This window comes from Equus asinus, chromosome 22 (assembly GCF_041296235.1).
Source record: "Equus asinus isolate D_3611 breed Donkey chromosome 22, EquAss-T2T_v2, whole genome shotgun sequence".
NCBI classification, from domain to species: Eukaryota; Metazoa; Chordata; class Mammalia; order Perissodactyla; family Equidae; genus Equus; species Equus asinus.
In genome coordinates, this window is record NC_091811.1 from 50,222,635 (window position 1) to 50,238,032 (window position 15,398).

Genomic DNA, 15,398 nt, shown 5'->3' on the forward strand with positions numbered 1-15,398 from the left:
AGAACTGGGATGAGGCTGGGAAAGGTACTGATAGAGTAAGGAGAAGGAAGTCAGATTTCAATAGTCCACTGGAGCTGGCTGAGAGAACAGGGGCTTCAATGAACAACACAGCTGTGTTTCTCCTCCCCTTCTTGTCAGTTCCCCCCCTCCTCCCCTTTTTGGTTAGGGGAAAGACCAGACTTGTCAAAAGTATTACTCCAAGTGATTGGGGGAAGTTAGAGTCAACACAAGAAGATAGGGAATCATAGGAAGCAGGGAGGCTGGTGACAAAACAGCCTGGCTGGTGTTCAGAAAGCTGCAGAAAAGGCAAATCCTCCTCTAAGCAGTAGGCTGAAGCTCTTTAAGGCAACTCTCCTGGAGAAAGAGCAAAGTCTTTGGATTGCACTCAAGGTGGATCCCTCTCCCCACCCTAGTGAAGCAACATGGGCGGGAGGCCCTGTCAGTGGGTCAGAGGCTGGCAGTTTCCCCCATGCCAGCCTTCCGCGTTTCTCTCACACTATTTCTTACCCTGTCCTCTCAATACGCTCTGCCAGGTGTCCAGCCTCTTCACCCTCAAAGGCAAATGAGTCTGGCGGACCTGGTTCCTGCCTAACCTCAACTGTGCATGCCTCCCCTGGCTCCCCCCAAATTTCCAATTATTGCAAATTTGCCTAGGGAGTCAATTCACAGTCACCACCACCACCTCAGGCTCCAGACTCCAGATCAGCACTGTCAGGGTCTCCCAAGAGCAGGGCCAGCACTTGAACGACCCCGACAACCCTGAGACGGAGGGCCTCCTTAAATGTGCATCCTAGGCCCTCACTGCCTCACCCCAGGCACGGCTCTGCTAGGCACTCTGCTGCACCCCTGCACCCTCCCTTCATCCCAGTCTCCAGGTTGGGTTGAGTTCCTGCTGGATGACTGGGGAGTGACTTCTGAGAGCCAGAACATCAGGAGGGAAGCAGGGAAGCCTAACTTGTGGCATCTGGAGGCTTATATTTTGGGAGGGGTGCCAAGGGGGCTTGCATGAGACTGCATGACTCCCCCCCTCCACCAGCTGTCTGGTGTCACCCACTCTGTTGCAGCCCTTTTATCAAGAGAGAAGAACTAAGAATGGAGGGAGGAGTAGAGGAGAGGACCGAGAGAGGAAATCAATGACACAGCCAATACATCCTTTATTCAACTCACAGGGACCATAAAGAGCATATTATAGATCCCTAAGGATACAGATGAAAGTCCCCCATTGGGTAATCCTTGGGAAGTTCACAGTCCATCAGAGGGAACCAAGTCAGACAATGGCTAGAAATCTGGCAGGCACAGAGCAGATAGGTTGGATGGCAAGTGGGTATATACCCCCAAAGCTTCCTGGAAGAGGCGCCTTGGCACACAGTGTCATGAGGCATTGTAGGAAAGTGGTGGCAGGGGAGGGCTCAGCTGAGGAACATCCTGAGTACAGGGACCATGGTAAAACTAGATCTCACAGGCCTGGAACAGCCAGTGCCTGGCATGTAGTATGGACACAGAAAATGGCTTGTAGAATTGAGACTGATTCTCAGGAGCCACAAGAGACAAGAAGGGACTGAGTAAATCAAAATAACAAAAAGTAGAAGGCCACTTTGGAGGCTACAGGGAAGAAGAGCCTGTAGAAAATGGAATAAAGGGCCTGGATTTGGCACTACTGGCAACCTTGGCCAAATCTGGATGTAGGGACGTGTGCATGAGAGAGAGAAAGATGTAGAGTGGTGAGATGGCAGCTGAGCTGCTACAGCCAAGCTAGGAATTTGAGGGACGAAAGTGGGAAGTTTGAGGAATGACTCTGCTTAATAGGCTTAAAGCTGACAGAAAAGAAACTGGACAATAGGCAGAGAGACAGAGAGCAAGTGGGCTCATGAGGGAACAGAACTGGCCAGAAGCTTCAAGAGAGAAACTCTGATGGAAGGAGAAGGATAGGGATTGGGAAGAATGAATACCCTTGGGAAGGTGTGGCATTCCCCAGGCAAAACAAAATACCAAACCAAATCACCTGAAAAAGAGAAGTGGGAGTGAAGACTGGAGGAAGAGCCCCGCTTACTGGGAAAACGAGAGTGGTGACAGGAAAGGAAAGAGGGAGAGAGCCTGAGGCCTGGAGTTGAAGAAACCCATAGCCAAGCTTCTCTGCCTTGGAGAAGGCGACTCCTGACCTCCCCCAAAGAAACTTAAGTTCACTCTAACCTTCTGACCTTGGAGATCCCCACAGAGGTGGGAGGTTGGCAACTGTCAGTTCACTCCGCCCTCGTGGGTGTGCCCAGGAAAGGAGCTGGAAGAGGTAATAGGGCCATGACCTACAAGACAGATCCCTTCCCACAGCCTGAATTGGACAGAATTTTAAAAGCAGGAGAATGCATTTTTGACATAGGCAAATTGGTTACCGCTACCTAGTAAGCAGAGTCTGGGTTCAAATCTCACTTGTGTCACATCTAACTAAATGATCCTGGTTCCTTCTTGTGTCCCAGGGGTTCTCTGGTGCTCCTGTTGCCCTGCCCATAAGGTAGGCCAAATCATCATTAGAAATCCCTTACATGGCACTTATTGGTGTTCAATGCAATTGTGAGATTGGAAAACTTGGGTCCTTAAGGGCTTGAGACAGCTGGCCTTACTCTCTACCTCTGTGCTGAATGCCTACCCTGCTTGTCTCCAGGGCAACTTATTAGGCATAGAAAAGAACCAGATAACTAGCAAAGGAGGACCATTTCCTTGGGTGTCAGCTTTTCAGTTTTACATTGGATTTCCCTTGAGGTATCTGCTCCTTTTTGTCCTTTCAGATTTCTGGATGCATAAATCCTCAGTGCCCATTTTAAAAGCTCCAGCCCCAGCCAATCACAGCAGCTTGGTTGTTGCCCCACTGGTTTCTGAAATTGGTGACTAACCCAGTCCTTTCACTAATTTAAGGATGAAGACCTTTGGACTCAAGGGTAACACAACTGAGGAGTAACTAGCCTAAAGAAGTTGCAGAAAACAAATCTGACAACAGAAGTGTGAAGAACCCCTCTCTCACCATTTGAAGAGGGTGAGGTACCACTGATTGAAATGGAATTTGAATCTCCTAGCCAGTGGTTCTCAAACTTTAGCACACATTAGATACCCTGGAACGTATATTAAAAGACTGATTGCTGGGCTTCACCCCCAGAGTTTCTGATTCACTTTGTCTGAGATGGAGCCTTAGAACTTGCATTCCTAAAACAAGTTCCCAGGTGATATTGATGCTGCTGGTCCAAAGACCACATTTTGAGACCTGTAACCTAATATAGCACTCCAGGGAATAGAAGGAAATTTTGCCGTCTCAGGATCTCCAAGGGGTCTAAGGGAATAGATTTCACTTTTCTGTTATTGCCCAGCCCCGCTCACCCCAGTGCATGCATCTGAATAGAGATGGAAAGAACCTGTCTTCTGGCATCTCTGGTTCTTAGTCAGGGCTCTCATTGCCCTTGATGGAAATAGGAAACAGTGATCTGATTGCAGGAGTGCTGGAAAGGGAAGGATTTTCTCCCAAATTATCACCCCTTTAGCTTCCTGAAGGCATAACATCACTCTATCAAGGGAAAAGCTTTTCCTTCCACTTACACTATCAGAGGTAAGGCTTAAAATGTAAACAGCTCTGGGAAAAGATAACACTTTGGGTTATGTTCTCCAGTGTAAGGGATGCTTTGCAGAGATACTTTGATGGGGGTGGGGGATGGGGCGGGGAGGACACTTGGGCCCTGAATAGGGTAGAATCACCATAGAGGGGAAAAAAGGGACAGGTTCCTGAAGATGGATTTCTCTATTTTACATTTTGCCCAGAGAGAACACAGAGGCATTTTTTATTTAAAGGGGACAGGGTGAACATTTGGCAGAGGGAGTTGGGAGGAAGATGGGAATTTGAGGCTGATTCCCTGTGGGAAAAAATCATTCAAATCTATTCACCCATCTAATGGCTGTTGCTTATTTTATTTTTTGTCCAAGGGAAGTGGTGTTGGACCGAGGTAGAGAAGACAGAAGTACACGAGAAATGACCTAAAGGGATGCCCCTTCTGCAGAAGGCCCTTAGACTCCTTGATACCTTTCAGTTGGGTGCTATGTACCTACTCTTGGGGCCGTCACTTTCTACCCTGACAATTACTAAAACACATCAAAGGCTGGAGGTTATCATCTGCTTATTAAGAGGTGTGATCTGATAGTATGGAGAGTCACCTCCCACGAGTCTTTAAAACAAGGTTTGTGAGGAGCTGCATTTGTCAGCATGTCATATCTCTTTTTAAAAAACAGAGTAGAATGTAAGCAATACCATTTAGTCATTAAAGACCAGACTATTCTTATACCCTACTGCCTCTGGTATCTTAGTCCTTAAAATATTTAGTGATCCTTGCCTTGTAATTCTTGACACAAATATATATAATGACCATACTGGGTCAGGGTATCTTCCTTTCTTTGACCTCAGTTTAGTGATTCCACGGATGGGCTCTGAACCTGCTAAATGTGTATGCAAAATGCAGCAAATTGCTAATATGTATTTTTCTCCAAAGTGAGTTTCTGATTTTTATCAGATTCTCAAAAGGGTCTGTGACCCAAAACAGATTCTGAACCATTGCTTACATATAGATGATTTGCATTAATGAATTGAGGCATAGTGGGAGGGTAAAAGAAATGGCATAGTCCAGTTTTACCACTGGAATCCATTACTTTCCTCTTACTTGGGGCATCTCCTAATACTGATCCTAAAACGCTTCTGTCTCTGAGGATCTAGGACAAGGCCACCATAAAAGCCTGGCCATTTTGCTCTATTCCTAGGAACACAGCAAGAGAAGTATGTTCCAGGCAAAGAGGGAAGGCCGCTCTGAGCAGCAGAAGGGAGGTGGGTGCTGGGTTGCTCAAGTAATATCCAATCTAAGAGGCCCAGTCAGCAAAATAATCCTATTTTCAGCTCCATCTGGGTCCAGGACTGAGGAGCTGTGATTCACCCAGTTTTTCCTAAGCAAATGGGACAGTCATTGAACTAGGTTGTTGCAGCTCACTTCCTCTTGCCTGTTTAATTGACCAATTGTGGTTGAGAAATAAGCATGTTAATGAAAACCCAGAATCTAAGCATTAAAGAAAAAATATCCCACTTCCATCCTCTTTTCTCTTCTCCCCCCCAATCCCAAACTGCTCCTACATACGACGTAACTTTTAAATTATAAGACTGGTATTAACACATCATCAATAAAGAGAAACAATGGCCAACTCATCAACTAACAGATGCTACAACACTTATGCAAGTCCTGGAGTTAACAGTCTTAGAGTGGACATCTTCCCAGAATTGGGAGGACAACCAACCAGAAAGCTCATTACCCTGCACCAGCTGAAAAGCTAAACCATAGCCATTTCCCCCAAAGTTCTGTTTCTGGGAGAATGAGATCCTCAAGAATAACTCTGCTCCCTTGATGAGGCAATCAAGGTCAAACGAGAGTGATGACAACAACCTGCAACTATGATTCCTGCCCTCATTTCCCAGCACTTAAAACAAGACAAAAACCCCACTCGACACAAAGCTTCTATACGCACTTTGCTTGAAATCAAGAAAAAGCTTGCCTTACTGAGGATGTCTCTTTCTCCTTCCTCCCAGGCAAAAAGAATCTGTAGCCCAGAGAGTCAGATGTAGACATATATATCCACAGTTGCCTTGACCTCAGTGATACTGGGGAAGGCTTTATACCTCGACGCCCACAACATAACCCACCACTTAACCCTTTCCACTAGGGCTCCCTTAATCATCGCTCAGGTTACTTCCTATCTTGAAACAAAAACAAAAAACCCCATACAATCCCTACTACCCTCATCCCCAGAACACAACCGCTAGAAAATCTAGCTTGTACAGTTTGCACTTTGCATGCTCTCTTCAAAGACCCTGCACAAAGATACACATAGACACATAAAGACACAGTCAAGAGGAGAGGGGTCTGTTCAAGGGGATAAAGTTTTTTTCTTCTGTGTGGGCCTGGGTTACTTGTGGGTATAAAGGTCATCTCTTAGCATTGTAGTGTGATCTCTCAGCTGGATATATGTATGTGCAGGATGAAGGGAACAGGAATAGGGGGTGAAAAGGTTATTCTATTTTTCAGCAGGTGGGGGTGAGAGGTGTGGATATATATTTGGATGATTGGAGTAAGGATGATAGACCCACCCAGGAATGAGGTCTGCCCCTTGGCTTTCATTTGAATATAAAAAGGGGGCTCTGGGTGCCTGATCACTATCTTTTTCCTGTTTCCTCATTACTCTCTAACCCAGTGTTCACCAGAGTGTTTCATGGAGTCACCAGTTCTGTGGGATGTGAGATAGAAAGGATACTGAGGTCAAATAAATTTAGGAAACACTGCATTAAAGGAGGCTTAACAATTTGTTCTGCTGCATAAGTTTTCAGAGCCTTTAATATGCCAGTAGAGTCTCTCTCTCTCTACATATAGAGAGAATATAAAAGTTATGGTATACAAATGTGATACTCAAAATAGTTAACAACTGGTATGGCATAGGCTCCAATCAAAATGGACCTCAGTCATAAATTGCTAGTACCACTGCACCCTTGAGAATGGGCTCAGGCTGAATATCAGCCCATGTAAGCACTTGTTTCCCAAAAGTTTTGCCCAAAGGATTCTATTTTATGTGGTATCTCACAGAACTGGTGAGAAACGCTCTGGCCCAAACTGAAACCTCATCTTTCTGGGGATGGGGCCAGGGCTTATGAATCTGGCCACTGAGGTGCAGAAGAGGGGCAGCTCTGGCAGAGACTCCTGATAGCACCAGCTGACAGATGTGACCACAGCTGCAGCAGAAACAGATTTCAAAAGACAGATGTCCCTCTGTCCCAGCTGCTCCGGGGACTTTGTCCCTGATGGGTCAGCAGGTGCCTGTCCAGGTGATGTTTACGGCCGAAGCTCTTCTCACAGCGAGGGCACTGAAAGGGCTTCTCCCCTGTATGAGTCAGCCAGTGTCTCACCAGGTGGTGCCGTCGGCCAAAGCTCTTCCCACACTCGGTGCACACATGGCACTTTGGTGCCGGTGGGGCGCGCTGCCGTTTCCTAGCCCCAGGGCTCTCTCCAACCTCTTGGCCCTTGCAGGATTTGCCTTCTGCATGCACTCTCTGGTGGCTGGCCAGATGGGAGTTGCATCGGAAATTCTTGCCACACTCAGAGCACCTGCTGGGCTTGTCATGTAGGTGGGTTTTCTGGTGCCGGATCAGGTGATGTCTTCGCCCGAAGCTCTTCTCACACTTGAGGCAGCTGTAGGGCCTCTCCCCAGTGTGTGTTTGCTGGTGCCTGGCAAGGTGGGAGCCCCACACAAACTGTTTCCCACATTGGGGGCATGTGTGCGGTCTTAACAGGGAATCCATCTCTGTGCTACACAGAAGGTTTGAGAAGCTATCTTCCTGAAGAAAAGGTGGGCCTAGGAGCATTCCTCTGGAGCTCCTGGACATGGAATCCCAGCTCTCATCCTGCTCTGGGTTCCAGAGCACAGTATCTTCGGACACACTAGATAACATTCTGGGAGGTTCTGCTTCTAGTTCAGGGGTATCCCCCTCATGCTCACTTCCATCTCCTGTGGAGAAGGGAAAATACCGATCCCAAGAGGGGAGTCACAAGAGAGTACCCCAGGAGCCAAGTCACAGGGAGGCTGTATGATACCTATTAGGGGCCTAAACCTCACCCCAGGAGTCCTGAGAAAACAGCTTCTAATGTTGTACAAGACAGTGCAAGACATGTAGAGGTTAAAATCCTAGGTTTAGGAGGCAGAGTACCCAATTTTGAATTTCAGCTTTCCCATTTAATGTCTGTAAGCCTTCATTTCTTCTTTTGTAAAATGGGAGCAATTATAATGTAGGTGTTATAAGGTAGAGAGCACAGCACCTGCACATAGTAAGCACTTAGTAAATGGTCTTATGTTATTGTTGTTATTTATTTCTTTTATTTATTTACTATTAATCACCATCTTCCTGCCTAAGCACAGATGGAGAGAGTTACGGAATGTGCTGCAGTCATCACTGGCTGGGTGACCACCTGTCAGCAATACTAGAGACTCTGTGGAAGGCGTTTCCACAATGGGTGGGAGGTTGAACAATAACAACAACAATTAACATTTATTGAGTGCTTATTATGTGCCTGATACTGTTCTACTAGGCTAACATTTTAAATCTCACAATAATTTAAAGATCAGGAACCCAAAGAGAGGTTAATTACTTTTCCAAGGTCCCACAGGTATGGTCCTGGATTCAAATCCACAAAGTTGGCTCCAGAGCCTGCCCTCTAAACCTTTCTGCTTCACTGTCTTGCTTTTGAAGAAAAAGATCTCTAAACCCTTCAACTCTGTAACTCTCTGAGGCAGAGGAGGGATCAGAAGGACACGTAATGATGACACTCCAAGAGGGGTGAAGGCAGTGGCTGCAAGTCTATTCTAGGTCCTTACCTGTATATGTGACCCTCAGGATGTCCCTCTCCTCTAAGTCCTGGGGGTCAGGGACCCATTGTTCTTCCCCTCCTTCTAATTGAGAAAGCATGTCCAGTTTGGGAATTGGAAATCCTGCCCACAGGAAAGGAAAACAGAGATGGCAATGAGTTCAACTGGTAATATTATATTTCTGAAAAAAGCTGTTTTTTAGATTATTCCTTGGAACTCTAGATAAAAGAAGGCCAGATTCAGACCTCTCCCTTGCCCCCTCTTCCCATTTTTGTTAAGTCCCTCTTCTTTCTTCTAGAAAATCACACTCTTTCCCAATGAATCTGTTCTCTTCCAATCAAATTTCAAATACTTCCAGCCCAAGTGTCCTTTCTGGTCATAACTTCACTTAATTAGCCCGACTACAGCTGTCCCACCCCCTGCACTCCCATCTTACCCTAGATGGTTTCTGAGTTTCCAAGGACTCAGTTCCATCTCTTACATGTCCTCTCTATGCTTTGTAAGAACATCCCAATTCTCAAACAAGAAGAGTCTAAAGTCCTCTTCTCTATAATTCAGCATTATTTTGCTGTTGTTTTTAAAAAATGACACATCACTTCCATTCTCCTTGGATTAGGCCTACTTCTTTTTCTTTGGTGGGAGCCTAGACAGATTCCCTGCCAAGGAATGAACCCTAGACAGACACTGCCCAACATCCTTGGAGCAGATGGCTCCATCCTCCCAGAGTACAATCTTTTAGTGGCTGGGGAAGGTCATGCTTACTTAGAGAAACCACTATCCCACAGTTTTCCTGCATGACATATTCTCCATAAAAGTCTGTCTGAGAGGGGTCCAGGCTCCGCCACTCCTCCTGAGAGAAGCACAGTGACACATCCTTGATGGTTACCAGGCCCTGAAACAAAATGTAGCCTGGTCAGCAGATGTTCCTTAAGGAAAATGTGTTCTCAGTATAAAAGGCTCATGTAGGAGAGGAGAGAGAGCAGGAAAGGACCTAGAAGAATTGCCCAGAGGTCCCTCACAGTTTTGGTGAAGGGGAAATGAGGAGAGGGGTAAAGATAATGGTCAGTGAGTGAGGATAATGTCTATAGAGGAGCTTCCCAAGTGGGACCCTGAGAAGTTGGAAGCACCACAGACTCATTGCTCCTGTTTAACTACAGGTGTCTTCCCAGTCTCTTCTCACCTGTCTTATTCTTTTCATTGCAAAAATTGTGTACTAGCTCCTCCTTACTCCACTTGACCTTTCCTTTCCTACCAGCACAAAATGATACAGACAGAACATTCTTTCTCTCCCCAACCCTGTCATGCCATATCCTTATCTTTCGAGGCAGCACAGTATGGCAGTTAGGAGGCCAGATTCTGGAGCCAAACGACTCCTAGCTCTACCACTTATTAGTAGTGTGACCTTGCACAAATGCTTCAATCTCTTCCTGCTCTATTTTATCAACTGTAAAATGGGGACAGTTGAGTCTCTCTCAGGGTTAGATGAGTTAATATACACGAAGCACTCAGAGAATAGCAAGCATGGTAAGCACTCTGGGAGTGTAGCTACTACTATTATTATTATCCTTCCATGGCTCTCCCATTGCCTCTGAATCTACACCTATTTTTCTCTCTCTTGCTCTGCCCCTCTTTACATCTTTCTATCTTCTCTTTTTTCCATAAATCTCCATCATCCACCCAATCCTGTCCACTTTATGTTCTTTCAAGCTTCCTTCAGGTCCTCTCAATTTTTCCAGATTTTTCTTTTTTTTATTTTAATTTTTGCAGGGGAAGATTTTTCCTGAGCTAACATCTGTTTCCAGTCTTCCTCCTTTTTTCTTCCTTTTTTCCCCCCGCAAAGCCCCAGTATATACAGTTGTGTATAGTTGTAAGTTCTTCTGGTTCTTCTATGTGAGCTGCCGCCACAGCATGGCTACTGACAGACAAGAGGTGTAGTTCTGTGCCCAGGAAGCAAACCCCAGGCCACCGAAGTGGAGCATGCCAAACCTTAACCACCAGGCCATCAGGGCTAGCTCCCAGATTTATTTCTTAAAGGACATTAATGAATTGTTCTTAAAATCCTCCTGTGGATAACACAGCCAAAAAAAAAAGAAAACCTAACCTTTAGGAATTCCCCTCTTCTTGTTATGCCTCCATTCATTTTTTCAAGCGTATTATGAGCCCCTTGGAAAGGGAGAGAATCTGCTCAGTTATAAGATGAACATACTGATAGTGACCATGTGAAACTACAAATCAATGGGATGATGCTAAGGCTACGGAAAGGCAGCAGTGATGAGACCCTGGTAGAGGCCAAGGGAAGCACACAGCCCACCTGTGATCCAGCTGCAAGAAGTGCCGCTGCCATCTCCCAGTCTCCAGTGCTCCCCTCCTGGGGAATGGCAGGAACCCAGGGAGCAGACTGAGCTGGGGAGGGGAGAAAGGAACCATTAGAGATGGATCATCCACCCTTTCCCAGTAAGACCCTGGGCCCCATTTTAGAAGGGCTTAAGGGTCACATTTTGTCCTATATCTATGCCCATTGGTAAAACTCAAATGCATAAATGTAGTACAAGAGACCTTCCCTCAAGATGGTCTGTAAGGGTATTGATTGGTTCTTAGTAGAGCTTTTATGTCCTCCATCTCTACAAGACTAGCTGTGATGTGAACTGATATTATTTGAATGTAATTTTCATCTTACAAAGTGCATCTTACTGGGTGTGTTCCCCAACAGTAATCAGTGTTGCTGTCACTTCTTTTGTCTCCTACATTCAATACCACTAACCATGCACTTGCAGCACTGGAGGGAGCAATTATACAAGAAGGAGAAGCCCAGTTATATGGTTTGCAGAATCCAGGAGCTCCTAAATTCCTGTGACGAGGGCCCAGGAAGAATGGACTAGTCCTGGCACTGGTTATGCTGTTCAGTCCTAGCAATTTGGGGATCAACTATACTTTTTGAACAGAGATTAGGAGACTGCTCTGTGCTGTGCTTCCCACACACACACCCTCTGGGCTCTCACCCTTCTCCTGAAGGGACTGGGGCTCCTCTTCAAGATCACAGCACAGGTGCTCCAGGGGCTCTGGGGCTGTTCTCCATGGCCCCTCTTCCTGGGTTCCCCTTTCCACCTGGGGCTCTGCTCCATCCAGCTGGACATTCATTGACTCCCATCCTGTCCCCAGGGCTGCTGTCTGTTCTGAAAGCATTTTTGCTGCAAACCCAAACTGTGACCTGGAACAAATTCATATCAGCTGTCCCCATGAAAATGGAAAGAGGTAATATTCCTAAGGGAGTTATGGAGAACAGCCCAGGGAGAAAAGATGAAAGTGGATAAGAGGAGCTTGATGGAAGATGAACTTTAAAAGCTTGATGTGTGTTCCAATCAACTGAGCCTGAGCCAAGCCTCTTGGAGGAACTAAGAAATGAGCAGGTGCTACACAGCAAAGTCACTAATGGTTATTTTGGGGACCTCATGGTAGAAAGAGAATATCCTTAAAAGGTAGAAGAACTTCATTTAAAAAAAAAGAATAATCTTGGAAATTGAAAAGCTATCCATTAATTTCAACCACTGAAAATACAGTAAAGTAAGCAATCTGGAAACATTCAGTAAGGAATGGACACAGACTTGCACTCAACAAAAATGGATGTAATTACACATAAGATTTTCTGTGACAAGCCCCATTCTCATTAATTAGTTTAGAATGAAATGATTACTATAGGTAGAAGTCTCAGCCAAAAGGCATATGTGTCATGAGCACACACCTCCTTTATGAGGCTGAACCAAATGGTGCCTCACTTAGGACAAGCCTCAACAAACAGACCTATAACCTGTCACTCTGACGTAGACAATGAGAACTGGTATTAAATGTGGTAGAAAGACCATTAACTTGGAAAGCAGGTGTAAGACTTGAAAGCAACCCTAACGGATAAGAGAAATTGTTGATTAGTGAGGCGCTTATGTCTAATTGGGAAAAGTAAAAAAGAACAGAAAGTGTTTGAACTAAAAGTGGAAAAAGGAGAACCAGTTGGTGCTAACATGGGGTGAATTAACAGCTCCGGGATTTAAGACACAGGAAAGAACCTGAGACACAGGAAAGAATCACTCAGATATCATTAGAAAAATGTATTCAGTTTTTAAAAAGGGTATGGAGAAGCCAGAGTGTGTACATCGAAGAAAGAACAGTGAAGAAAGGGGTGGGAAATATGGCTATTGGGGAAAAGTTAACAATGATGGACACAGTTTTCTCTTGCCTAGGAAAGAAGGCTGATGAATGAGGCTACCAATGAATAAAAAAACAGATGTCTTCTATCTCTATATAGATCTCTTCTCCTGATTGCAAGAGAAAAGATTTAGGTTAGATAAGAAAAATTCTTAACAATAATCCTGCAGTGCACAGGACCAGGTTGTGGGCTCTTCTTTGGACATCTTAGGAGCAGGACAGGTTCCACTTGTGTTGTGATAGAGGCCTCCCTGCCTTATGGCAGAGAAATAATCTATGAGACTGCACAGAGTCCCTTTCTGCTTGGCAACATCATATTTTTGTGATTCTTATTCAACACCCAAGCAGTCAGAGCCAGTGAAAGGCTTCCAAAAACAGGTCAGACCCTTGGTAACTATCCTGGCTCACTCACATCCATCCAATAATGTATGCAAGAACCAGGAGCAGAAGATAGGCAATGACAGATGCCAAGTTGTTTATTTTCTTGCCTATTTGTCTTTGACAAAAGAGGTAGGTGGGAATTCTAAGCCCAATACACAGGAAGGGAACAAATTCCCATTTCATCTCAGAAGTCCAAAGATGTCTCAGGGCCTCATGAGAGCATCCTGGACTGATTCCCAGATTGGGAGGTTTCCTTTTCCGAGACTTCTCATGAGAAAGGAAAATTCATGATAAAGCAATAAGGGAAACTTCCATTTTAGCTCTCTCCTCTGAATTCCAGCCCCTGTATTCGCTTCAGTTTTAACACATAAGGCACAGATTCCCCTCTTCACCAGAAGTCTTCCTTGTTCTCTAGCTCTCTTCACAAATCCTCCCTCAGGGCTTTTACAACTCTAGCTAAATATCTGGACTCCCGTCTCAAACCCATTTCTCCATCTTCCCAGAGTCCCTTGATGGGAAGCCTCTTGCTGCAGAGCCCACGGGGCCAGCGGCGAGCCTCTCCAGACCACTGACAGAAAACCTGTGGAAGCGCTGGCAAAAATCTCAGCAAAGGAGGGGCGGGTACTTGTCCTCAGACTGCATTTCCCAAGATGTTCACTCGCAGAGCCAGCCCTGGGCAGTGGAGATGTCAGCCCTAACCTGGTTTCTCCTGGCTCCAGGATGATCCAAGGCCTACTGGAGGCGGGGTTCTCCGGCGTTCATTTCCCCCCTTTCCTCACTTATCTGGGCGCACGGCACCTGCAGAAGTTAGTTTTTGCCGCGAGCGCTGTAGGACGGAGACAGGGCCCTGCTATGGGAATGAGGAGCCCAAGGGCACAGGGACGAGCGGCGCTCTGTCACAGAACCCCGGCCCCTGCCCCGGCTGGGGCGTGGGCGGGACGGGCGCCTGCTCCGGAGTAAGGTTGCTTCTTCCCTCCTTCTTGTCACAGTGCCCCTGGAGAGGGTCAGATTTCAGAGAATCCGAGAGAGGCAGAGCCGGAGCAGGGGAAGTGAGGTCAGAAAACAGGTTTCCCGTGAACTGGGGCATGAGCAAGTGGAGAGAAAGGAGACGCAGGGTAACCTGTGCGCGAGTGACAGCGGCGGGGACCAGCGGGGCCTGACAGCGACGATGGGGACGGGGAGACAGGGCGAGGGGCGGGCACAGAATGTCAGTGGGACCGACCCCCGGGGAAGACAGCGACCCGGAGGCCGCGTCGATGCTCCTACCCGCCCCCATGGGGGACCGGGCCCCCACCCGCCGCCCGGGAAGCCAGGCGTCCCTCCCGCCAGCCGCGACTCCCTCAGGCCAGCCCCACTCACCCCGGTCGGCTTGGCCTGCGGCCCGGTGCCTCCCTCCTGGGCGCCGCCCGCCCCTCCCCTCCCCTCCGCCCTGCGCTTCGTCGGAGCCGGCGGCCGCCGAGCCAGCGACAGGCGGAGACGGCTGCCCGGCGGGCGCGGGCGGGGCGGGCACAGGAAATCCCCGCCCGCTTCCGGGGCTCGGCGGCGGCGGCGGCGGCGGCGGCGCGGGCGTGGGGAGGGGCGGGCGCGGCTGCCGCGTCCCCCGCCGCCGAGCCCCAGGGGCGTCGTGGGCCCGGGCGTCCGAGGGCGGCCTCCCGGGGCCGCTCGCCCGCGCCCGCTCCCTGCCTGACCGCCTTCCGGCCGGGCCCCTCGGCCTCCCGCCGCGTCCTGTGCACACGGGCTCACGAGTTACCTCGACATTTAATGACCGCTCGTCGTGTGCCAGACAGTCGCTGTGGCAGCGATTTCTGGAGACAACAGTCTGGAATTCCTCAAGGAGCTTACCTTTTAGGTTTCAAGACAGCGAGGATGAGGCGCTTGAGAGGGCGTCGAGGAGGAGTCCCTGATTCTCAATGAGGGAGAGCCAGGCCGACTTCAGAGACGGTGCGGTCTGAAGTGGGCCTTGCAGCTACATTGTCCAGTTTGCGGGAGCCACTGGCCACATGTGGCTGTCCAAATGGAGATGTGTGGTGACACACACACCAGACTTAGGAGACAGTTAACAAAATGTAAAATGGATAATAGGCAGTATTTTGGGTATATTGGGTTAAATATATTATTAAAATTAATTTCACCTACTTCAACTTTTTAAATATGGCTACTAAAAATTTTAAAGTATATATGTGGTTTGCATTATATTTCTGAGGGACAGAGCAACCTCAAAGCATTAAGATGAATTTGACTGGAAAAGATGAGAAGGGCCTACAAAACAGAATAAACGCATCACCATTAGAATCTGTTTATAATCTGGAAATCACATCCATTATTTCGTCATCACAACAATTCTGTAAAATTTTATTTTATAGACTTAAAAAATAAGTGACTTATTTAAGGTCATAGGT

At 47.3% G+C, this 15,398-nt stretch overlaps 1 protein-coding gene across 2 annotated transcripts; it reads right to left on the reverse strand.

Moving 5' to 3' along the window:
• Positions 1-1,141: 1,141 nt before the first annotated feature.
• Positions 1,142-14,609, reverse strand: ZNF641 (zinc finger protein 641). 2 transcript variants are annotated; one of them, XM_044755738.2, is made up of 6 exons: positions 14,359-14,609; positions 11,421-11,629; positions 10,733-10,824; positions 9,184-9,313; positions 8,431-8,544; positions 1,142-7,566 (listed from the first exon to the last, which is right to left on the reverse strand). In XM_044755738.2, the coding sequence occupies exons 2-6, from the start codon at positions 11,602-11,604 to the stop codon at positions 6,812-6,814; spliced, it is 1,275 nt and encodes a 424-aa protein (XP_044611673.1). In that variant the 5' UTR covers positions 11,605-11,629; positions 14,359-14,609; the 3' UTR covers positions 1,142-6,811. The 2 variants fall into 2 exon arrangements, with proteins under 2 accessions (XP_044611673.1, XP_044611674.1); XM_044755739.2 differs by lacking the exon at positions 14,359-14,609 and adding an exon at positions 13,699-13,923.
• Positions 14,610-15,398: the final 789 nt, after the last annotated feature.

Excerpts from the sequence above, each read along its gene's own strand:
- ZNF641 (XM_044755738.2), bottom strand. The coding sequence starts at position 11,604 with ATGCTTTCAGAACAGACAGCAGCCCTGGGGACAGGATGGGAGTCAATG. Across the intron at positions 9,314-10,732 it reads TTCTTGCAGCTGGATCACAG|GGCCTGGTAACCATCAAGGA; the intron begins GTGGGCTGTGTG and ends ATTTTGTTTCAG. Across the intron at positions 8,545-9,183 it reads TGGGATAGTGGTTTCTCTAA|GATTTCCAATTCCCAAACTG; the intron begins GTAAGCATGACC and ends TCCTGTGGGCAG.